This window comes from Danio rerio, chromosome 16, assembly GCF_049306965.1.
Source record: "Danio rerio strain Tuebingen ecotype United States chromosome 16, GRCz12tu, whole genome shotgun sequence".
Classification (NCBI taxonomy): Eukaryota; Metazoa; Chordata; class Actinopteri; order Cypriniformes; family Danionidae; genus Danio; species Danio rerio.
This window is the reverse complement of record NC_133191.1, coordinates 26,111,962-26,137,615: the sequence shown is the minus strand read 5'-3', so window position 1 is coordinate 26,137,615 and position 25,654 is coordinate 26,111,962. Positions and strand designations below refer to the sequence as shown.

The 25,654-nt window shown below is 34.1% G+C and overlaps 2 protein-coding genes and 1 long non-coding RNA gene across 4 annotated transcripts in view; 1 reads left to right on the top strand and 2 right to left on the bottom strand.

The window, feature by feature from the left end:
- spaca6 (sperm acrosome associated 6) overlaps nt 1-369 on the bottom strand; it is a 76,988-nt gene extending 76,619 nt beyond the window's left edge. The window contains exon 1 of the mRNA XM_073924516.1: nt 233-369. The gene's annotated coding sequence lies outside the window, so the exon portion shown is untranslated. The remainder of the gene's footprint in view (nt 1-232) is intronic.
- Nucleotides 370-11,064: 10,695 nt separating this feature from the next.
- si:dkey-79d12.5 lies at nt 11,065-24,035 on the top strand. 2 transcript variants are annotated; one of them, XM_003200187.7, is made up of 5 exons: nt 11,065-11,222; nt 14,275-14,455; nt 16,521-16,658; nt 16,802-17,099; nt 21,212-24,035. In XM_003200187.7, the coding sequence occupies exons 2-5, from the start codon at nt 14,283-14,285 to the stop codon at nt 21,404-21,406; spliced, it is 804 nt and encodes a 267-aa protein (XP_003200235.2). In that variant the 5' UTR covers nt 11,065-11,222; nt 14,275-14,282; the 3' UTR covers nt 21,407-24,035. The 2 variants fall into 2 exon arrangements, with proteins under 2 accessions (XP_003200235.2, XP_021322588.1); XM_021466913.3 differs by lacking the exon at nt 14,275-14,455.
- On the bottom strand, nt 16,848-18,465 carry LOC141378066 (uncharacterized). Its single transcript, XR_012391654.1, has 2 exons — nt 17,442-18,465; nt 16,848-17,257 (listed from the first exon to the last, which is right to left on the bottom strand). It is a non-coding gene; the product is annotated as an uncharacterized lncRNA (long non-coding RNA).
- Nucleotides 24,036-25,654: the final 1,619 nt, after the last annotated feature.

Sequence of the window (25,654 nt, the reverse complement as noted above, 5' to 3'; positions counted from 1 at the left end):
AGCTGATGCAAGTCGCACAAGAAATAAAACACAAACTGCTGTTGCAGAGACGGAAAGAATGTGATGGAGGAAGGAAAAGTACTTAAACTCTCCAAACGGATGGTTACTTTTGCACAGTTCCAAGCTAACAAAACACTCAGGGAAGATACTGGAAGATAAAACAGAAGACGCAGAATATAAACAACGAAGGCTCAAAATGTCTGACACGAAAACAAAGTGAAAAGTCAAATACCAGCAAGCGTTGGATGAGAACGGTGGCTTCCTTTCCCCCCGAATTTGCCCACTTCCAGGTCAGCCATCCCTCGTTTCTCCTCTTACGGGCTCCTCTCCTACTTTACTCTTCTCCCTCTCGTATTTCATGTTTCTGCCAGTCCACCCTCCTCAGTCCTGCTCTCTTCTTTTACCCCTCCCTCCTTCTCTCTCTCTCTCTTTCCATCTCTCTCTCCCTTTTCATTATTCCTCCTCACAGACACCTCGCTCTTCCGCTTCCTTCCTTTCTTTACGGATAAGTCTAGAAAAAAAAAGAGAAGGGGGAGGGAAACCTGCACCGTAAAGAGAGCGAGACTCATGCGTTATAAGTAAAAAAAAAAGGCCTCTCAATGAGAAACAGGCTATCCCAGTGTGTGAGAGCCGCATTGAGCTGGTTTCTCCACCCGTTGGGAGATTCAGAAGTACTGGATGCTTTTAAAGCGTTGTGCTAAAAGATGGATGATGAAGCAGTAGTAGAAAAGTGATGTTTAATAGTGTGTGCATGTGTAGGACAGGAATACAGGACAGAGTGAGAGAGAAAGGGGGGGTGGGGGGCTTTCGGACAGAATATCTTAGTGGGAGGGAAAGAGGAGGAGAGAAGTGGCAGAGAGAAAGCAGAGGGGTGGATTTCTCTCCCTGTATTCTCTTGTTCACTTTTGCTCTCATTTGGAACGAGAGCGCTGTTAAGGTTACAACAGCATACAGATGACTCCCCTCGGCTTAGTTACCTCACTTTCTTTTCCCGCTCAGCTCTTCTTTTTGATCAGGAACATGTAATCTTGCACTTGAACTTGAAACTCTCTCTTTCTGGTCTGCAACCCCATCCTGGCCTCTCCCTGCCTGAGAAGCTCCTGCAGGAGAAAAGGCGCTGAAGTGAGGCTGGGAGATGAGAAAGGGAAAGTGAACATTGATATGCAGAGCAGCAGTGAAGTGCAAGACAGTTTGGGCTAAATACTGATAGATGACACTTTTAAAAGGTACAGTGCTCAGCATATATGAGTACACCCCTTACAAATCTGTCATTTAGATTAATATTTTATAGTAATTTTTACAATAATATATTTGTGCATATACATTAGATTAGTCAGTACTGAAGCCAAATCTGAAGCTAATCTGACAAAATAACTTAGAATAACAGTACAAAAACTAGTGAACCCAATTTATATGTTAGGGAAAAAAAATAAACAAAATTTTTAAAAAAGAGGAAAAATCAAGAAAAACTAAAAATTTATAAAATTTAGTTGAAATTTTGTAGTTTGTCATTTTATTTCAAATATTTTGCATAAATTTAAATGTATTATCTTTTTATTTCTAAAGATGTTCAGTGACTAAAAAAATATTTTAATAAAGATATTAGTTTAATAAATCTGTTTTGTTTAAATACACCGATATATACATGTTTGACCTATATTTACTGTATAATTAATAAAAATATACATTTGCAAAATGGTGTGTGCTTAATTATGCTGAGCACTGTAAATGCACAGCTGTAAAAAAAAGAATTCTATAGAAACCATTTGGAAATTCTTTTTTTAGAGTTGTTTGTTTCAGTAAAATATTTTCATTAATTGGACAAAATAACAGAAAAGACTTCATTTTTCAGATATACTAATCAATGTTAAACAATTCATTTTAATGCTTTAGTTTAAAGGGAACGTTCGCCAAAACCTTTATGTGTTTCAATCCATTGTTAAACACAAAAGACAAAAGACGAGATTTTGAAGAAAGCTGTAACCATTGACTTCCATAGTATTTTTTTTTTTTTACTATTGAAGTCAATGGTTACAGATTTTCAGCTTTCCTTTGTTTTCAAATGAAGAAAGAAACTAAAAAACATTTGGAAGCACTTGAGGGTGAGTAAATTATGGATAAATGAAATTTTTTGGATTGAACAACCAGTTTAAGAAGAGTTAAGAAAGCAATATCGGGCAGAAAAACCCTGAATTTTATTTCAATGAATTTGGAAAAAATATTATCAGAAATGTTACATTTACAACACAAGTAATATTAACCTTTTACTCAAACATATAGAATCAAACAGAAAATTTTTAATGGTCTCTTACATTTTTCTATACAGTAGCTTTATAGGATAAATTTAAGGACTCGTTTTCCAGTCATCCCAATGTCAAAAAATGATTTATCTGTGTAAAGATTTTCACTAAGCATACATTCAGACAATATCTGACACCTATATAACATATGTAGGTTTTACACAAGCCACTGAACTTTGCAAATTTTTTTTTTTCATTAGTTATATCAGGTCAGGGCAGGTTGTCAGTTTGTCAAATTGATAACATTTGATAAAAGTTTTAAAGTTACATGTTTCTAACAACAAACAAATCTGTCTGTGGGACATTAAAGTTATTTTGAAATATGTCTACAAAGTCAGTAACCAGCTGGTTACCTGCATTTTTCTGAATATCTTATTTTGAGCTGAACCATCTTTTAAAAGGCAGCAGGGTCCTCGACAAATTGCCCAACATACTGTGAGAACAACAACTTCCTTACACTTTGGAAAGTTTACAATAACTTTAAGTTCAAATAGTTTTAGTTACAGAATCTGCATGCAAAGTTTAAAACATGAGCGCACCCTGAGAAAGACTGGACGTGTGGCAACCAGCCGTCATCACCACATGCTTTCTGTTATAGCCTACTTCTTAAAGGCTGATTTATACTTCTGCGTTAAACACCGGCGTATGCTACGGCGTTGACGCATAGGCCTTCGCCGTGGCTGTCGGCATCACTGACGTGCACCTCTCAAAAAATGTAACTACACATTGCAACAACGCGTAGCGCAAGCTCTGTGATTGGTCGGCTTGGTAGCGCTGACAAGTCTGGGCTGGACCGAGAGCCACGCGAATGGCGCGAGCGATTGTTTACAAGTGTGGAGTCCCGTGAAGGAGGTCCGAATGGAGAGCTTTGTTTTGTGTTTACCTCATAGTTAAAGTTGTTGCACGTCTGCCGGTTCCTGCCTTAAAATGAGCGAGTTTGAGTCACTTGTACAACCAGGAAGTGTTCAGGAAAAGCAAAACAGAAGCGTAGAAACTCGACACAGAGGAAGATTTACACCTCACTGCCATCTAGCGTTTCGGAAGTGTTAATGCAGACCAACAGAGACAGCACGCAGAAGTATAAATGCACAGCTGCGCACGTTGCCTGCGCCGTGAGTTACGCCGGTCACTTGAAGCAGAAGTATAAACCAGGCTTAAGGCTAATTTATACTTCTGCGTCAAACCCCGGCGTATGCTACGGCACTGACGCATAAAGGCTGATTTATACTTCTGCGTCAAACGTCGGCATATGCTATGGCATTGACGCATAGCCCTTCGCCATGGCCGTCGGCATCACTGACGTGCACCTCTCAAAAACTGTAACTACACATCGCAACAACGCGTAGCGCAAGGTCTGTGATTGGTCGGCTTGGTAGCGCTGACGAGTCTGGGCGGGACCGAGAGCCACGCGAGCGGCGCTAGCCCAATGGAACGATTGTTTACAAGTGTGGAGTCCCATGCAGGAGCTCCGGATGTAAAGTTTTGTTTTGTGTTTACCTCTTAGTTAAAGTTCTTGCACATCCGCCGGTTTCTGCCTCAAAATGAGCGAGTTTGAGCCACTTGTATATCCAGGAAGTGTTCAGGAAAAGCAAAACAGCAGCGAAGAAACTCGACACAGAGGGACATTTACACCTCACTGCCAACTAGCGTTTTGGAGGTGTTAATGCAGACCAACAGAGACAGCGCGCAGAAGTATAAATGCACAGCTATGCGCGTTGCATGCGCCGTGGGTTACGCCGGTCACTTGATGCAGAAGTATAAACCAGGCTTTATTCCTCACCTCAGTGTTTTGTGCAGAAAGGTTATTCAAGTGCATTCAAGGTGTGTATCAACATGGTTTACACGACTTGCACGAGTCATTATTTTCCGACACTGAGGCAAAGTTGGAAGTTTCGCGGGGTCGTTAAAATTACTTATTTGACACAGTGCTTGAAAAACCTGTGATTGTGGCTAATATTTAAATGAGATATGACACAACTTTACAGAGAACTAACCTCAAACAGTAGGCAAACAGTCGGATATGTACTTATGTACTTACCAATGTAAAAAGCTGGTCACAAATAAGTCGCATTACAGCAGATTTTTTGCAAAATCCGTCGTAAACCAATCAACTTCCGAGGTGACAGAGATGAAATTGAGCTTTCCTTCCTAACGAAATTACCAAGTTACATTACCTGAATTTTCTTACCCTTTTTAATGTATAAACGTCAGAATAGCTACACCTGTCAGACAACGTGACACCAAAATTATTGCTTTAACTCTCTTAATAATTGCACTGTCTGTAGGCTAGCCTGTTCTTCAGGTTTCAATCTTTATTACATTGACAATCCCAAAACGCCAGCATAACATAATCAAATCTGAATTCCAATAAAACCTAAAGTAAGCACGAAATTATTAACCAGATCTCAAACTGCCGTCTATAAAAACAACATTAGTATCAGAATTCACACTTCTTTCTCATGAAAAGCATGTTGGAAAATTGTTGGGGATTTAGGTCATCAGCATCTAAGGACAACTTTGACATCTAAAAACGAAGTGAAATAACGTTGACATTTTCTTGTTTTAGGATGGGTTGAAAAGTGACCAAAATCCAACATTAAGCCAACATCTTACACCAACGTCATTTTTGACCTCAAATACTGACGTTTATTTGTCAGGTATGGCAACCAAAATCCAACATCTGATAGACATCATAGTGAAAACGTCCACACAACAGGCTGTAACATTGTTAGACATTGATATTTCGTTGTTTTTAGGTTACGTTGAAAAGTAACCAAAATGAAACATCTGTCCGACATTAGACATTGATGTCGGCTTGACGTTGGCTTCTGGAGTCAACCCGATTTTCATTTCCAAACAAAATGCAAAGTTCCACGACGTTGGGGTACAACATCAATCTGATGTCATGGTAATGTCCTGTGTCTCCTGGGTTAATTCTATTGGTTCAGACAAAATAAATTATATTGTCATGATGGTCAACGTTCACATTATAATTTTTAATTATAAAAATAAAAAAGGCTTTCAATGTGTGTATATTCAATGGCGGAATTTAAACAACACAATGCTTAATGTATGGGCAAACATTTATTTGGATTTTTACCCGAGTTTGATTGGAAGTCCATCAGAAATGAGAGTCTCAGTGTGGTGTGCAGCAAGGTTTGAATGGCAGCATGCAACATTTTTTAAACTTAACTCTAACCACACAAACTGGTAATTTTAATCAAGCCAAACAAAACATGCACTTAAATAACATTTTACAAATAGAAGTAGATTGTACTGAAATGAACATGCAACTGTTTGCCATAAATATTTTTATCAGGATAAAAAATAACTTTCAGGGCAATTTGCTTTTTTCTATATATAGTAAAATGGATGGCTGTCATGTCAGTTGGATGAATGAAGCTGTTTGTTTCGTAAGTGGTCATCTTTCAATTATGTTGGTCCTCTAAAAAAACTTTGGGGCAAATTGCTGCAATTAACTGATTTCTCTGTTCAATAACTTGTTTATCAATCAATTACATCCTTTAAACTTTCTTTACTTGTTATTTTTCCAACTAGTAACTTTACCCCAAAAGCAAATTTGCTAAATAATTGAGTTTATTACAGCACTGTTACAAATACACAAAGTAAAGACAGAGAGAGCTTCAGATTGTGCCACTGACTTTGAGCAAGCCTTCAAAAGTAATCAAAATCAGCTCTTTGATTGCCCTCACCCGGAGTAACAAGGACAGATCACACCACACATTACCTCCACACAACCAACAAAGGCGGATCTTTGAGCACACTGCAAACATAAACAACTATCGATCTGCTTCAGAATTGGTGAGAGCTGAGGTGGGATGGACGTGGAAAGAAGACAAGGCAGATAACAGAGGTCAAAGAGAAGTGTGCTGCAATCTCTTTCACCTTCATTATAAAACCAAACTGGCCCTTCATACATAACGTCATTACCAGAGTGGGAGAACAATCCCATTAGGAACACTTCACTTCTAATGCAGACAAACTGTTCTTTTGCCCAAGGACAATCATTACCTGGGGGTGCGAGGGGGTGCAGAGGGACTGTGTGTGTGTGTGTGTGTCTGTCTGTGTGTGTAGAGGTAACTGTGCATGAGAGGATGGTATGCTTATACTGGTGCTGATCTTGAAAGGCCATCGCTATCGATTGCATTAAGCTTGCTGGGAGCCTGGGAAATCGATACATTTTTAAAGGCGAAGCAACTAGCAGATAGCATTTTGTGTTTGAAGGCTTCAGTGACATGAAATGGACGTTAAAGTGGTTATTTACAGTGCTCAGCATATATAAGTACACCCCTCACAAATCTATCTTTTAAAATTCATACTTTAGTAGGAAGCTACAATATTATATTTGTGCATATACACTAGGTTAGTCTGTACTGAAGCCAAATCTGGAGCTTATCTAACAAAATAACTTACAATAAGTCCAAAAACTAGTAAATCCTAATTTATATGTTATAGAAAACTATTAAATACAAATTTTAAAAAGAGGAAAAATCAAGAGAAGCTAAAATTGAAAAATTTAGTTAAAATTTTGAATGTTTTTTTTGCAATATTTTGCTTGAATTTAATTGTACTATCTTTCTATTTCTAAATATGTTTGGTGACTAAAATACAATTTAAATAAATATATCTGTATAGTTAATTAATTATTTAATTAATTAATTAATTAATAAATCTGTTTAGTTTAAATGCAAAAAAATCCATTGCCTATACTCACTGAGAAATAGATACAAGTATTCATTTTCTAAATAGAGGGTACAAAAAAAGCATAAAAAAATCGAATAAATGAAAAAAAAAAATTAAATACTGAAAACCCAGCCCAATATATATACATATATATATATATATATATATATATATATATATATATATATATATATATATATATATATATATATATATATATATATATATATATATATATATATATACACGCACACACACAACTGTGGGAAAAAGTTGAGTTTCTTTGAATTTCTATTGGTCAATATGTAAAAAGTGTACTGTAATCAAAATTTGAAAATGAGTTTCAAATAAAAACATTGATATTTTATTGCCTAAAATGATTATATACATGCCACTCTTTTTCAACTTTGTGCAAAAAAAGCATATAAACATTTGGTTTTAACTTTAGATGATTAGTATTTCACAGAATAAAACTGCTATTTCAGAAATATTACTAACACATTTAAAATAACCTTTTTTTTAAAAACTGTAGATATTTTTAATAAAAGAAACAACAACTAAATGCTAAAACAAAAGCTACAAATTTTTTATTAAACTGAAAATGAAAAACAGAAAATATTCAAATAAAAACTATTAATATATACAGCATGTATTCATTATAAAAAACATATATTTCTGTGTATTGTAGGCATGGGACTATAACCGTTTTCAAGGTATATTGCGGTTTGGAAAAGACAAGGTTTTTAAACTGCCAAAACAGATTTATTTATTTAAGTTTTGTTTATTTATTTATTTATTTATTTTTTTAGAACAACAGTTTCTTCAGCAGAAAAGATATCTAAAGATGTCATTTTAAATTGTAAAAAAATCTGTGTTTTCGAACCAAATCACCAAACCAACCAAACCACGAGACAGCAAAAGTCAATTATTATTATTATTATTATTATTATTATTTAGCCTGACATGTTTAATGTTTAAAAATATTTTAAAGGTTTCTCAAAATGAAATAAACGTGTTCAATATTGGAAAAAAAATTTTTTTTAACCCAGACATTTAAAAAGTATATATCTTAGAGCATTAATCACAATACCGTTAAACTGTGATATTTTTATCCAAGGTTATCATACAGTCAGAACCTTATACCAGCCCATGCCTAGTGTATTGCTTCAAACTTGCATCAAGAACAGCATACAAACCCTAATCCATACATAGTTTCCTCATCATTTATCATTTCCCATGGCCTTCAAACACTTGTGATTTTTAATATGAGGTAATATTCTGCCAAAGTAGCAATAAGTGAAAGAAATAAAGCTCACCTATCTTATTGGTGTGGATAAGAAGCCAGGGACTTGTGGGAAGGTGGAAAACCTGGGGAAATAAAGAAAAATTAAAAAGTATTTTCAGAAATTAAAGGTAAAATCATGTGCAGTTTCTCGAGTAGCACATTGCCAAACTGGCACAAATTCTGACCGAACTAAATTATTTCCTAAAATGGCAAAAATTACACCCAACACTCCCTGAATTGGTTATTGGGTGGTCAATCTGCTAGCCCTGCCCTTAAATGCATGTGATTGGTTGAGCTGCTGTTGCTGGGCTGGTTAGGATGCACAATCAAGCATAATGTTTCAATTTTGGGGGGAAATCAACCTACGAATGGCCAAAATGTTACATTCGAGAACTCTCTCTCTCTATTGGGAAGGAAAAAAATTCAAATGATTAGAAAACACACTTTCCTTCATTAGAATTCGAATAACACCAACCTCTCAAGGGCCGATCAAGGTGCCAGGTCAAAAGAATGCCTCACACTTTTAAATCAAGTGGGACGCCAAAAACACCCATGGCTCTTTGAGCAAATTAATTGCTTGTTCAAAGGCACGCAGGAAAAATCCAATCAGTCTACCAGCTGAGGACTGGAATTACCCACTGACAAGGAATCTGAAGCCAAGGATCTATAGTCAGTCGGAAAAGACAATGAAGGAGTAGAAAATAAGGAGAAATCACAGTTTTTCCTTTCTGTTCTTAAATTCCTGTTACAGCATGTAGGCAGATTTATTATTCCCTCTGCTGCACTCTCAGTACAAATCTTATTGAAAATTGTCAATGGCCATCTGATTTTCTTTTTTAAAATTTTTGTACTCCTCCCTTTCTTTGAGGCACATGCTGTAAGATCTGACTGTGCCTGAAGAGGAATGATATAAAGATGATTGAACTTTTATCTCACGCTGCTTTCTAAACTCTTCTCTAGAATTGATACCATCATGGCGTTTGCCATTTTCAATACAAGTAAGCTGATCTATAAGCAGGTTGATGAACACGCTCTTACATCAGATCCTCACCCGAGAGCACCAGAATTGAGAGGAAAAGGAAAGAGAAGGGATCAATTCTGCCATCTGCTGCAGATCCGGAGAAGTTCATCCTCTATTGATCTATACTGATATACTGGAATGCCACTGAATGAACGAAGTGTGTTGGGGAGAAAGTTACAATTAATGGCATTGTGTAATTTAGGTACAAAATAAATTTACATGTAATCTGTTACAGATATTGAGAAAAAGGTTTAATTAAATTGCATTCACTTATTGAGTATCTGAATGATGTTCTGTGAAAAGCTAGGGTGTTTTAAGTAATATAAATTACACTGTAAAACCCAAAAAGTTAAGGTAACTCAAACCATTTGAGGAAACCGATTACAACAAACCATTTTGCAAAAAGTATTCCTAATGAGTACTGTGAACTTATTCCATTTGAGTAAATGAAGCAATCTGAGCACAGTAAACCCCAATAAATGAAAACAAATAAATAACTCAAACAAAGTGAGTACTGTAAAACTCAATAAGTTAAGACAACTCAAACCGTTTGAGAAAACCGATAACAACAAACCATTTGAGTTAATAAAAAACTAATCTATATCAGTACTCTGAACTTACTCCATTTAGTTGAAGTAATAAGGTATTTAATTAACTTATTACCTCCAACACTGAGTTCAAAACTCTTTTCAAATGAGTAGAATTAACTTTTAGCAAATTTTGAGTTAACTATACTCATTTCATTTGATAAAGTTGACTGTTGGGTTTTACAGTGTAGTTGTTTTGATAGCTTATGATGTTTTTAATTAACATATTAACTGTTAAATTCCCCTCCCCCATGTGTTGTTAGTTGCCAGTGTTTCATTATTTGATTTCAAAAACAGTATTATGGCTATTATTATAATTTCTAATCTGCATTTAACCTTAGAACGGTATAAAAATACAGAGATGCCACTGGCACTGATGCCATTGGTTTTGTGGGGGTTGTGTCACAAGTTACGCAAGTTAATTACGTAGCTTGTCATCTGTTACATTAGAGTTCTGAAGTAAACTTCCCAACACTATGTGAATAAATAAATAAAAATTCCTCATGAATGTATAATTACTTTACTATGTTTATCTTTAATTAAATAACGAATCAATGAATTCATCATTCATTAATTTATATGTGTGTTATTTCTTGATATGTATATTTTTTTATATTTTGTCAGCTTTGGCATTTTATATTCAAAGGCATACCAGTTAAAATGGTTCAGTATAATTGGAGAAACTCCCCTTTACTTAATAAACAGTATAACTTAATCAGCATTTTTATTATGGCTTCTTAATATATTTATTTGCTTATCTATTATTGTCATAATGTACTTTTTAATATTGCTGTAGTATGCTATACTTTTGTTTTGAGAATATATCCATGGGACATACTTTACCATTTCAATTCCTCTTACAGATGAGGAAAAACATGAAAGATTTAACCAGATGAGGCAACAAACACGAGAAGTTTCACACGTTGTTTAGAATTTCTCGACGTCACCAGAAGGAATGTTCATAGTAGCAAAATGTCTTGAAAATTGTATCATTCGCTTACTTCCTACTACTCTCATTGACCATGTTTGGGCTTTGAGTGAGTCACCGTCAAAACAGACACGACTGCTAGTAGTAGAAAGGGTGTAAAGCTTGTACTGTATGGACAAGGAAGTGAGTCATATGCTAATCACTGACGGTAAAATGACGTGTTTGCTGATCGACCGACCAACACCACTGAGAAAACGTGGAACTCTAGCGAACTACAACAAGGAAACAACGTGTTAACTCAGGGTATCGTCCTGTTTGGACATAACAGTTTTGATCTGAGGAAGTACAGCTAAACACAAAGAAACACATCCAGCCGTTTGGGATTCAGCTTGTATTGGTAAGGAGTTAAATTATCTATCAACGATAAAGAATAAGTAAGATTGTAGACTTTTTGTTTGTTTGTAAAAAGGGTAGGAAATTAAGTAGGCTTATATTATCAAAAAATTTATTTTATGTGGGTTGTATGAAGTGTTAAAATATTTATCATGATTAAACTTGTTAGGCTACCTTGTTATACTGTTCGTGTCATCTTTGATGTTGTGAAAGAGAACATACACAATTATATATATATATATATATATATATATATATATATATATATATATATATATATATATATATATATATATATATATTAGTTTTGGAGTTTTGACCTTTCCGGGGAATTTCCAACGCTGGACTTTCTCAACCTCTGTAAAAAAAGACCGTTGCATGTGGCGTTCGTGTAGCACGTGACAGAATGTTAGATGCGCTTTTTTGTTCTTTATACAGTCAAATGGCCCATGGGTTTCATTAATAGACTGTAACTATAGAGTAGAACATTGCAATACTATAGGCTATGTTCTCTGACAAGTTTAAAAAAGTAGACGGATGAATGCAAGCAGTCAGAAATGTGCGCACTGAAAGCATTTGACTAAAATTATTACTTATTTAAAACGTGTGATTCACTGTAAGTAAAATATTTAGAATGAAGTGACGGTTTTACATTTATACATTATATCATGTCTTCCTAGATGATGTAAAGAATGAATCATTGTTTTAATTCGGTAAAATTGTCGTAAGTAACCGTTTTTTATTTTATTTATTATCTATATTTATTGTTTTTATTAATGTTGTTTTTGTGTATTATTTATTGGCATTTGATTATATTATAATTTTTATACCTGTTGCTGAAAAAAATCTGATATTTTGTCTTTAGCCCAGCTATAATTCAAAGTTAGTTTGATTGTTTCTTTTCTTCAAATTTCTGGTTTAGAAACTTGAATCAGCTGTCATGTTTAGCCTACCTCAAATGCAGCCTCCATTTTTAATATTTGAATATGATGTTAGACATTAAATTACCGCAGTTGTCATAGCCTAGCTCTGTACAAAACCCTCAGCAGCACCTGTTGACCTGCTCAATACTCGCATTATACATGTGAGTCAGCAGCTGCTCAAGCCACACACTTGATATTGAAGCATGCCATTCTGCTTTTCTTAGCAGTTTGCAGACTCTGTCACAAGTGACCCAAGAGTTAGACATGTAGGTGGAAAGCAGATTTAATCTGATTCCGAGCTCTGTTTGAGTCCTTAGAACATAGTAAATTAGACTTATTATTGTGTCACTCAGATCAGCATTCTGACTAACGTATGAGTAAAGTCGCAGTGTGTTGCTCAAAGGTTGCATAATACAACAACCTCAGCCAGCATGCCTACACTGGCAGATAATTGCTCATTTTTGCTTAATAAGTATTATATAAATATTCTATTCTGTTTGTTTGTGTTTATTTATTTAAATTAAATTATTATATGTTAATAAATAAATTATTATTATATTATTGTTATAGATTATCATGTTTCACAAAATAAAACCAAACGTGTAATTAAACAGCTGTAAATTGAAGAATAAAAGTACTAATTAAACAATTTATTTGTGTTTGTTTTACTTAATTTAAACCGAACAAAGTGATTCATTGGCTTTACTAGCTTGGAGATTTCCAAAAATCAAATTCATTTTATTAAACTATTACAATTACCTTACTTTACCTTAGAAAAAGTTGTTAATAGTTACATTAAAAAAACAACAACATGCAAAGAAAAAGCCATCAGCCTTTCGTTTTTTTTTTTCTTTCTTTTTTCTTTTTTTGTGAACCCTGGGGTGATTATATTAAATACACAGCACATTGATTTTATGACACCAGATTAAAAACCAGACACCAGATATCTGACACCTTTACGGCACTTACGTACATGCAAAAATAAATACAGGTCACAACTGAACATGGAGGATGATCTCTGAGTGGTAGTTTTAAAAATTAAATAATGAATAGACTTAGGCCTATTGGTGTGTGTGCATATTTGTGTGCTAGGTTCATATATTTATAACCACTCCAGAGGATATTGGGGGTCGCTAGTCACTGGCATTGTTATTTTAAGGGTCACAGGCTAAAATGTTGGAGAACCCCTGATTTAATGCACTGTGGGTTAACATGAACTAACAATTAACAACTTAAATAACGTTAACTAACATGAACAAACACTGTACAAATTATTTCTTTACTTTTAATTACTTATTGTAAAGTGTAACCAAAATTAAGTTAACTTAGTAGTTTCAAGCTACAATGAGTTTGCTCGCTTTTTAAGGGAAATCAACTTTTAGGCAGTGGATATTCTAACCTTTTGAAGTACTAAATTGCTTTTTACAGTGGGTACATTTTTATTATGAACAAACAATCCATTCGGATGTCTTTGATATTTAAAATCCTGCAATTCATAAAAGGTTGCCAATGCTAAATCTAAATCAGGATTGTAGCGTTATCTATCATAATACATATTAACATTGATGCATGATCTTAGGTCTAAAGGGTGCATGTTTATTTGCAAATCAATCTGTATTTGCAACTGTAAACCTTACTTGGCAATATGCTGTGTGGGACATGAGCCACACAGTTTCTATATTTGTATCTTATTTGCATTTAATGCAAATTATATCTACTCCATTCTCTCAGTATAACAAGTCCTCAAATGTGATGGAGCTAAATAACAGGTGACAGACGAAAGAAAAAACAGTGCTGGGGAAGTTCCTCTTATCAGATGCTAATACACATAACCTACACATGTATAGGGGTTTTAGGTTGTGGTTGGTCATGGGAATTTATTTATTTGACGTGTTTTTGTTTTTGGAAGAGTCGGGGGAACCTAATGTGATTGGTATTCGTTTATTTGAACCAAAAAAGAGAACATTATTTCATAGGTCTCGTTTATTTAATGTTTCAGATTCACTTCATTTTAAACTCAGTGAAATCCAATTGAGCATACTCGTCAAGTTCAATCGCAGGTCCTAACTGTGTGGTTTACTATCGTAATAAAAAGCCCCAAGCTGGAATTTCAGTTTTGTTTTTCTTTTCCAGTGCTGAGAATGAAGAGAGAAGTGAGAGCCGGGGTGAACTTTCTGAAAGGTTTGGCAGTGCAGCGAGGAGGTGTAGATCAAATTAAAGCCAAACTTTTTGCATCTAAATTGCAAGAGCTTCTGCTGGAAAAGTTTACAGGTCACTGGTATCCAGATAATCCCAGCAAAGGGCAGGCGTACAGGTACATGAGGATTTACTCATCTGGTAAAACATAGTGTACTGTGTTCATAGAATAGTTTGTGTATGTATTGAAATCTGTTTTTGTTTTGAATTGTAATGCACTTATCACTTTAACGCTAATCAAACAGGAGATCAAATAACTTTGCTAGCATCAATTCACTAATGAACAAAAGTTTGGGGATGGTAAGATTGTTTGAAAATGTTTTTGAATATGTCATTTAGGCTTACTGAGGCTGCATTTACAGTAAACATAAAAAATTATGGTCTGAAATATTATCACAATTTAATTTAATACAACAAACTAATAAAAATCACTAAACATCCAAAATAGAAAAGAAAACTAATTTAAAGCATTAATAAAAGTTACAGTACTCTGCATATATGAGCACACCCCCACAAATTTTGCATTTAAATTAATATCTTTTTCTATAGGATGCTTTACAATATCATATATGTGCATATACATTAGATTAATCAGCACTGAAGCCAAATCTGAAGCTAATCTAAACAAAATAATTTGAAATCAGTGGTGGTTCTAGTTTAAATGGCACCCTTAAGAAATAAAGACCCTATGTTGTTGACTTTCTATGTATTTTAAATATATATTTTAAAGGTATACATTTAAAATAATTAATACATTTAAATATATTTATTTATTTTCAATAAAAATAACAATTTGTTTATTATTATTATTATAAATAAATAAATAAACAAATAAATAACAGAAGTCAATCCTAAATGTAAGTGAAAAACAATGTAAAGACACAACTGAAGTAATATTCTAAGTCTTTTGCATGAATATTAATTATGACAGTTCTATAGAAACAAAAAATATTTTATAGAATATATAGCATATAGAATCGGTTGTCTTAGACCCAACTCATGGCATATAATTTATATTATGAAGTCATAGTTACCTCCCTGACTCATTATTGCTGCTTTCTGCTTCATAGCCATGCTTAGTCAAAGTAACATCATCATCATATGATATAAACTGTAGTTTTGTCCACTTGTCGATACATATCGGCGTGCTTGTAAACCGGGATCAGGGGCAATTTGTTTACATCAACATTGTTTCGGTTGCACACAGAGAATAACAAACTTGTGTGTGCAAAAGACACAGAATGTGTATTGCCTCTAACGTCTTTATTCTGGGATAACCACTCTAAATTAATACACTTGCATAAAGTAAATCTAGTCTCAAAGCTTTTACTGGGCCACTTTTTTTCCTCCATGCCGCCCCCAGCGAGATGCCACCCTGGGTGATTGCCCATGCCTAAATCCGCCACTGCTTACAATAATGGTTCAAAAATTATTAGCCCAAATTAATTTGTTAGGGAAAAATATTACATACGTTTTTCAAAAATAGCAAAAATCAAGAGAAAAAAAATAATTTAATTAAAATGTTGTAGGTTTAAAAAAATTTTTTGCAATATTTTGCAGGAATTTAATTGTATTATCTTTCCATTTCTAAAGATATTATGTGACAAAAATATTGTGTTAATAAATATATCTGTTTAATAATCTGTTTTTTTTTTGTTTAAATGCACCAATATATATATATATATATATATATATATATATATATATATATATATATATATATATATATATATATTAACTATATTCACTGAGTAATGGATAAAAATATTAATTTTCAAAATGGGTGTACTCAATTATGCTGAGCACTGTACAATAGTTTTTACTTGGTGAAACTTAACGCAGTTTCTTAATGAATGTATTTGTTAAATGTAATTTATTTTTAAAGTAATATTTACACAACAAAATTTTAAAAAATGTATACTTAAGGACTTGATTACTAGAAAGTTCATAACAGCACTGAGAATGTATGGTATTGTTGCGGAATAAAATATTTTCTTTAAACAAAAAAGAATGATAGTACATATTTTATATGAAAACAGTAGTAAATGCATCTAAAGTGATCAGGTTCACATCAAGAAAGTGAAGCAATAATTGCATTTATTTGAGTAAAAAATCATTGTCTATGACTTTTAAACAAAGAAAGCAATCATTTACAACATGAATTCATTTCTTTGATTCCTCAGATGCATCAGAATAAATGCTAGCCATCCCTGTGATGAATCCGTATCAAAAGCCTGCATGGAGAGTGGCTTCAAGTCAAGTGAGCTGGGCTTTCCTCGTGAAATCACAATGTGGATCGACCCCATGGAGGTCTGTGTCCGGTAAGTTCTATGTCGAAATTTAATTAAAAGTCTTTTCTTTTATTAAGCAAAGGGTGGTTCCTACAGGCTTTTTTAGAATCGACTTTCCCTGAAGTGAGATCTTACCTCTCAAAGTAATGACTTGCATTAATACGTTTTCACAGGTCTGGAGAGAACGGCAGATATTTCACAGTGGCTCATTTTGATAAAGTGGAGGATGAAGAAAAGGACTCGAATAATAATGACACTCTTAGCCAAGTGGATTCTGTGAATCTGGATACATCAGACTATCATTCGGCAAGCTCATCTGACTGTGGCTCAGCGGTCTCAAGTGATACAGAAGAGGAGGTGAAAGACAATAAATTGAGAAAAGTGCCAGAGAGGACAGCAGAGAGCACACTTTGTACATCAAGATCCAAAGCAAGGGAGCCAAAAGGAAGACGCAAGTTTCCTCCATCTCAGGTAAATACCATCATGCATTGCTTCACTTTTACTTTAGAAAACTGCACTGATTTCTTATTGTATTTAACATCATAAAAAGAAATTGAATTGACAAAATGAAACTTGAAGATTTTGTGGCCAAATATCAAATTTTGTATTAAGAAGAAAGGTCTATCTATCTATCTATCTATCTATCTATCTATCTATCTATCTATCTATCTATCTATCTGTCTGTCTGTCTGTCTGTCTGTCTGTCTGTCTGTCTGTCTGTCTGTCTGTCTGTCTGTCTGTCTGTCTGTCTGTCTGTCTGTCTGTCTGTCTGTCTGTCTGTCTGTCTGTCTGTCTCTATAATTAATTTTTTACTACATATAATTAGGGATGTATCGATACGATCCACGATTTAGTCACAATTTTTTAAACAAAATTACTTGAGACAAGTTTAAGGTGAAGAGCCCTTTCATTTTTCTCAAATGGTGCACTTTTTTTTTTTTTACAAAATAAAAATATTTTCTGCTAAAACTAAATTGGAATTGAATAAAGTGAATAATAAAAACTAAAGACTCTTTTAAAATAAGCAAACTGAAACTTTGACTGTGCTGCTAAATTACAAATTTAAAACGAATTCCAAAACAAAAATGAACAATACAACCCAATACAAGTCTCTTTAATACAGACAAACTAAAACTGACTGTGCTGGGATTTTACTTTTTTTTATATCAGCATATTTACATAAGCTGATGGAAAAAAAAAACTCTTACTGGGGACTGAGATGGCTGGTGTGGAGAGGAAAGACTTGCCTAAACCAAAGTGCAGGGTGTACAGAGGTGGTCAACAGGCCCTCTGCTCCAGGGGACTCCATGTATGATATAATAAGCAAATTACTAAAATAAGCATAAACTAAACTGAAAAAGTGAGGGTAAAAAAGGAACAGTCTAATACCTGGTTCTATAACAGAACAGCTTTCTTTTTCAGTCTGAAAAACATCTTTACACTTTCGTATGAAAACACTGATGCACTATGTGATCTTCGTAACATTCACACTCGTCAGAGCAAGCGGAGCTGCGAATCTTTCGATCAGCTTGGTTTGGCTTATTAATAGTTTTTTAGACGTCTGTGATCTAACTTCTGTTAGTGCAACTTCTTTTTGCTTTATTTGCACACAGTTTGTGTTAGTCTGGCGCACTTTGCGGCTGTCACTTTTAGTCTGCCGCTAAACCTTGTGTTCGCCCTTAAGTGCAAGTAAAGCAAGTTTGCACATATAAAAACCCCCTCTGTTCAGAACATGTATTGCGATATTGAGAACATTTGTACTGGTGTTTGCCGAGAAATGCACCCCTGCCGCAAAATGCATCCCTCATAGACTTTCATTAAAATTCTCAGTCTACATAAAAAAGATAATTAATTAGAATGTAAAATTATTATTATTATAAAATTAAATAATTTTAATAAATAAAGCAAGCACAAAAGAAGCGAAACACATTCTAAAACACACTAGGTTTACAAATAAATGTAAAATAATAATATTGACTGCAGTGTAGCCTAAAATTAGGCTTTTAGGTCGGTTTTAAACAGACATTTAGGCTACATGGAACCAGAGATGTATAAAGTACTAGAGACTCAGACTTAAGTTAAAGTACAAGTGCTCTATAAAAAGTGACTTGAGTAGAAGTTGAAGTGCTCTTTAAGCACCATACTTAAGTGGAAGTACTAAAGTATTCAACATTTTTTGAACTTAAGTATTGCAAGTAGTTTATTTAAAAATTTACTACTCCAGCACTTAAAGTAAAAGTACAAGTTTTGTGTAATTTAGTTATTAAGGAAAGCAGTCAGAATATATCATATTGTTTTGTTTATATTTCTCTCGTGCTTGAACCACAGATCTGACAGATTATAACAGCTTTAACACACACCTTTCAAAGTTGTGTGTCACAAAAACACTCCGTACGCTGTAAACAGAAGTTTTAAACATTCTACCGGAAGACACTGGTCGTATGGCACCCTCCATGCAGTAGCCAAGAAAAAAGTCTAAAATTGTAACAAGTTGGGGTGTGAACCTACACTGGTTTCAAGGTTTGGTTCGGTTACGATTATCATGCCATCGATTCAGTTCAATTTGATATTTCGGTGTATTGACGATGCTTTCCATACATAATTAGATTTTTTTTCTTCACAACACTAGAATTTTTGTTTTTAAAATCTATAAATATTATTATAAATTATTTTTAATACACTTTTGTTCTTTAATATAGCAGTAAGATAAATGAACTGTACCCTTAATTTGACCTGCTCAAAGAAAACACTCTTTCTGAATGTATCAAATTATACACCAGTACATGCATAGAAGACAGCAAGAGCATTTATAGCAAATAAACTAATGTAAATATTATACCGCTTGCTTTTTAAGCGCAGACAGGCAAGGTGTTACACCCCTATAATGTTAATATAATATATATTGTGATATAAGATTTGTGATTCCTACAGCTTTGGATAACTCAAAACAGCAACCACAAGTCTCTCCACCATGGTCAAAAGTCTTCGTAATAGTCCATAGTTGACAACACAAAAACTTCCATGGAAACCCCTCCTCTGCTTTTATTTGATTGGAGAATGAAAAAGATGCAACTGATGTAATGAGTTTTTTCTGCTCAGAGTTGACTTTTATTCAACTGTGGGTGCAAGGGCGAAAATGTGAAGCCTAGCATGCAGTTGAAAAGCGAGGGACGCAGGGTGCGTAAGCAGCGTAAGCCGCGTGCAAACCAGTCATTAGTAATTCATTCAAAAATGGCGTCTCTCAACGCAAAAAACGCATTCGGTGTGATTGGCCCCTTAGGGCCTACTTACACTATGCTATCTGAACCATGCCCAGACCGTTTCCTGGATTGTTTGAGAAGTGTAAGTGCGCTGATTTGGGCTCATGTCCGGTTGTAAGAGGTGTGCCTGAGTGTGTGTGTGAGTGCAAAATGTGCCTAAGCCCGAAACTGAAAGCGAGACATGACTTTTAAGGGACCGTTTCATATGGATTTATTAATCATTCTTATTGTTCAGTGGATGCAAACTGTCGCAGTTTGATAAAGACGCAAACCCCTCACTGCTCGACAGCTGCGCACCTTCAGCAAACCTCCTAATTTCTGCAGCACAAGGATTTTATGGTTGTTTATGAGCATCAAAAGTGGCTGATCTGTTCGGCGATATATTTGACTGCGTGTCACCGCATATCAAACGACTTAAACGATATAACTAAAGAAATGTGTTGAGCGAGAGAGCTTTTGCTGTACAGCGAAGCATCAATGACATAAGCGTGCCCAGGCCCGAATGTAATGTAAGTGCGGGCCGTCTGGGGAGCGGGGAGGGGGGTAAGCGTGCTTTGGGCCGGTTCAACGCAACTGTACATAGTGTGAGTACACCCTTTGTCTGCCACCCCATTTCTTTCTTGCCACTAATGTGCAAGTAAAGCGAGTTTGCACCTGTAAACACAGCACCCCCTTTGATTAAAACATGTATTGCGATTCATTCATTTTTAATCGATTTTCAACCGACTCATGGTGAATAGTTACGTCCATACATACACTGTCTAGGGAGCACATGAAGAGTTTTTATTTATAGCATCAGTTTTGACAGCACTGTCTCAGAGGTATATAGAGAAATACAGTGAGTCTAATCAGAGTGGTTGAATCATAGGTATTCTAGCCTACATATTAGTCTACATTATATAACTTTGTTTTTATCAATATAAATGTCCTCCTTTATAGACGTTGTGTTGTTCTTAACATTTTGCTGTATTGTTTTCCCTTAAAGTTTCTTTAGTTGGTTTTAAATTTATCCTCATAAAATATGCAGGAACCCCAGGACAGCAATGCATTTTGAAAATCTCAGAATAGATGCAGAATCGATTTCAATACCACAGCTCTACACCTGTTGCTTTGAGTGATGTGAATTTTAAATACAACATTAAATTTGCATATTTTGTAATAAATAATATGAAAGGTCCAATTTTGTTTGCCCTGTGTAAATGGAGGAGGTTTAAGAAATCAGAAGGATATCTTATCTGTGAAACCACATGAAAGGACAAGTGCAAATAAGAGCCGAGACAAGTCATTAAACTGACATTGTGAAATATTTTCTGTCACAAACAGATCCCTGGCCCGCAGTACTTCTATAACCCTGCACCGATGTGGCCCCAGTACAAGAAAAAGAGAGGCATGTTCTTCACCACTGTCTGCGCACCAGCACCTTCTCCACTGTTTGCATACTATGTTCTGCCCAAAGCAGCTCCTCAGTTCATTGTGCCTCACGCTGCCCTGCAAACCTGGGGGACGGTGAAAGGGTAAAAAGCTCCAAAGCAATTAGCACATACACCTAGTACGTGGGCGTTTCTGAATAATATGAAACTTATCTGCCACTGCAGGGAACTTTATAGCTTATCATAATGAACTTGAGATATAGTGTCAAGCCAACTATTTAACTTTTGTATTTATTTTTTGATACGCCTTTTGCTTTTAACATATTTTATCATTATATAGGCTTTCTTTAGTTGAGCGATGCATTCAATCTGCTTTTGCACAAAACACTCAGTTATTACTTTAATCTTTGGCCTAAGTTAGATTGCTGCATACTTGAATTTTTACTTTTATTTTTGGAAACTGCAGCTTTTACACCTGCTTGTGTAGATGCTTTACTAACATTTTATTCAAATGACGTTTGAGAGTTTTCATGCAATATAATGCAGTGTAAAAACACATTTTTTTCAAATATTACCAGCTGTACCTCAGAAAATACCAAGCATTTTATAATATTTCTATACAAAAATCAACTCTCACTGAAGCCAGAGGTTTGGAATTATTTGCTGCCTGTAGATTCAGTTCCTGACTAATGTGAATTCACCATTTCATTTTAAGGATAATCCTACCTGCTCAATATTTAGAAAGAACTGCATTAATAATAATATGCCTTTTAAAAACTATTTATGCTATTCTATGCACATGTTTATCTTTTTTAAATGGTAATGTAATGGTTGATTTACTGTAATTTATTTAAATACCACTAGGTGGTAGTACACATTGCCAAAAGCCATATTTGTACATTTCATCATCTTCAATGTTTTGATTGTACATAATAATTTTCTTTCTGATCTTGCTGGTGTCTGTTTTCTGAAAACTACATGTAACAATTTATAGCAGGGATGCCCAAACTTTTTTTACATGAAGGGCCAAAAAACAAATATCACTGAATTATTTTACATTAAAGTTTCCATGGGTAATTTCATAATTAATTTTATAATATTTAAAAATAGATAGAAATTAAAATTATAACTTTTTGCAATAAGATCATAAACATTCATAACACAGTGAAGTTTAACGCTGAATTCATTAGTCGAGCAGAATATGCCTTTGCCTCTATCTGTCGGGTAACAGTGTACATTTTTAATTAAATCTGATTAAATGAAACCACTTAAATTGAAACCTTTCATTTCAGTTTGTGTAGCAATATAACAAACAAATAAAAAAGTTAATTAAATTGGAAATAAAAATCTCTAAATCAGGGGTGGCCAAACTTTTTCTTATGAAGGGCCAAAATACAAACTTAATTGAGGCTAGTTGGCCGAAGGTAAATATATTTGCTATGGGTAAATTCCTTATTTATTTAAAAATATTTGAAAATAACTAGATAGCATTGCTTTATATTAATTAATACGGTACATATATATATATTTATTTATTTTTTAATTTTTTTATTATTATTTTTTTTTTACATTTTATACTGAACTTATTACAGTAAAAACTAAAAATCTCATGGAGTTAAGAATCTAGTTACACTAGTTGTTGCCTTGATTTGCTTTCCTATGTCTTCTGCATAGTCCTCTATTTGTTGTGACAGTATTTATATTTTTAAAACTCAGATTTATTTACATTTGAATTAAACATTTAATTTCAATTAGCTTTTTTGTAGCTTCGCAATAAAACAAACAAACTAAAAAGGGTTATGTCAAATTAGGGCTGGGCGATAAAATCGGTATCAGTATTTATTGACAGAACACCGTTGTCAATATCGATTTAAAAAAAAATTGATCAGAAGTACGCAAGTAAGTTTTGGTAGGACCAGGGCGGGGCCAAGTCGAAGCACTCACTTTGGTCCCCTGGGCTCTGTGATTGGGAAATTCCAGATTGAACCAAAACAAACTTACAATTGGCTTAAGATTAGCAGTTAAAGTTCAGGACATTGCAACCTGCAGAACCAGGGAAAAAAAGATGTTTGGGTATGAAGCGCTATAGTTTTATTAATTTGGTTGCTAAGCTTGTCATGCGTACATGTGATAATTTTTTTTTTTTTTGCAATATCGCCTTTCCCTATGTCTAATTAGAAATGACAATCTCTATTAAAGACATTGCCCCAATCCTTTCTATTATTCTCAGATGGGATGGTGGGCCAAATCAAAGGTTACAATGGGCCATCTTTAGCCTGCGGGCCCTACTTTGGGCATCTCTGCTCTAAACCATTAGCATCATTCTCCCTCTCAGATAGGATGGCGGGCCAAATCAAAGGTTACCATGGGCTTTATGGTTTATAGTGTCCTCATCTCACTGGTGCTTTCATGAGTTCCAACAAATTGTTTTAATAATTTACATTTTGTAGATCTATTTAATTTTTATACAGTAATTACTTATTTAAAACTTAGCATATTGAATTTTAACACTGGAACTGAACTTTTTATATGCATTATTGTTATATAAATTAATTGTGTGCAGTTTTTTACTATTACTGGCTTTTGCTCAGTTTTCAACTGTGTATTTATAAATGCTTCCGTTTAGTGTATTTTGAAATGTTTTTTTATGCAGTCACTGTGTATATGGCTCCTGCTTCAGCAAAAGGGCAATGAGATCTTTTTTCATGACTATGTTAAATCGATCAGTTACAAATATGTATTTTCTTAATAAAACTGTGACGGCTTTAAAAAAAAAATGTTTGTAGAAATTTATTTTCACCCACCACATTTATTTAATTCTTGATTTATTTATATTCTTCACTGACCTAAAATGTAGAAATTCTGACTTTAATCCTTTAATACTTATTTAATCTTTCCATAAAGTCAGGTAATTTTGATGGTCTGGAGAACAGTTTGGATCTTTAAAGAATTTTGGATCTCCAGAACATCTCTGGAACTCTGAAAAAATAGAAATTCTGTCATCATTTTTCACTTTTTCCAAACCGGTTTCAAAATTAGAATGTTGGTGGCCACCAATTTTTAAAGTATTTTAGTTGATGTTGATGTTTAAATGTTGATGTCTTCAAACATTCTTCCAAATATCATTTGATAAATAATAAATAAACAATCAAAAAAACTTAAGAGTACATTTGACATTTTTGGGATACCTTCTGAGATCTTCAGTCATCTTATGAGGCAAGATGTAAAATATGGTGGAAGCTTCAGCTGGATGTGTTGCTCCTCAAAAGCTTATGAACTGATTTGGATTTAAACATTTATTGGGACAGTTGTTCTAAGTTGTGGGCTACAGGATGCCCTGGCGGAAGGATCCACACGGGACAAGTGCGTCACTTGGCCCAAGGTCATTACGTCATTCCTAGAGGAAGACAGGCAAGGATTTCAGTATAGAAATAGATTCTGCTTGGGGTTGAAAGAGGGAGATTGTAAACGAAAAGGAGACGACAACAGACTTCGTGGCCAGGCTTGTATAGTTTCTGAGTTCCTGTCCCTCTTGAGTTTATGATGGTTCCATGTTTTGTTTTCCAGGTGGTCTAGCAAGAGAAGGGTATCTTATATTCAAATTCTTTCAAATATCAAGTGCAGGTTTGAAATGCCTATATTATGCTATTAAAAAAAAAGAAGTTTTGTGTTGAAAAAGAAGTTTAATTCCAATTTAAAAACCCGAATACATGAACTGCTGTTAACATGAAATATAAATGATTGTAAAGTCTATAGCATTGGGTAGTAAATGATTACATGTAATGTAACTTTGAGTGATCTAGATTTTTGAATGATGGACCCCCATGCTAAGACACAAAGGCATCTGTACAGTTTTCTGTACAGTTTTTCTGCACAATGCCTACATTATACGAATGGAATTTTAAAAGCATTTACATTATTTGTTTAGACCGCATCTGCGTTTGTTTAATCTTTTTCTTAATAATTTGGGTAATTATTTTTTTCATTTTGATAAATCATGATAAAGCGTTCTCAAAATAGGAGTAAATATTTCCTATGTTGTTTATTTTCTATTATCTTTATTCTATAAATAAAGCTACCATCAGTTGCATATTTGTGTCTTCAAATGTTTTTTTTTTAATTTGTAAAATAATTTATTCAGGTTTATTAGACTTTTTATGATAATCTTTAGTCAGCTCATAAGTATTTAAGTATTCAAAATATATTGCTTAAAACAATGCAGATTATAAACTTATTAGGCTATTAATGTTGCAGTAGGGGATTGTCTTCAGAAACATTTTTGTTGAGCTGGTTGAAAGTCTCTTCACATTCCAATAGTAATGATTAAAGTAAATTATCTAAATGTATTTGCGTGTAGGCTATTTTTATATTCTGAGTAAGGCATACCCAATAAACA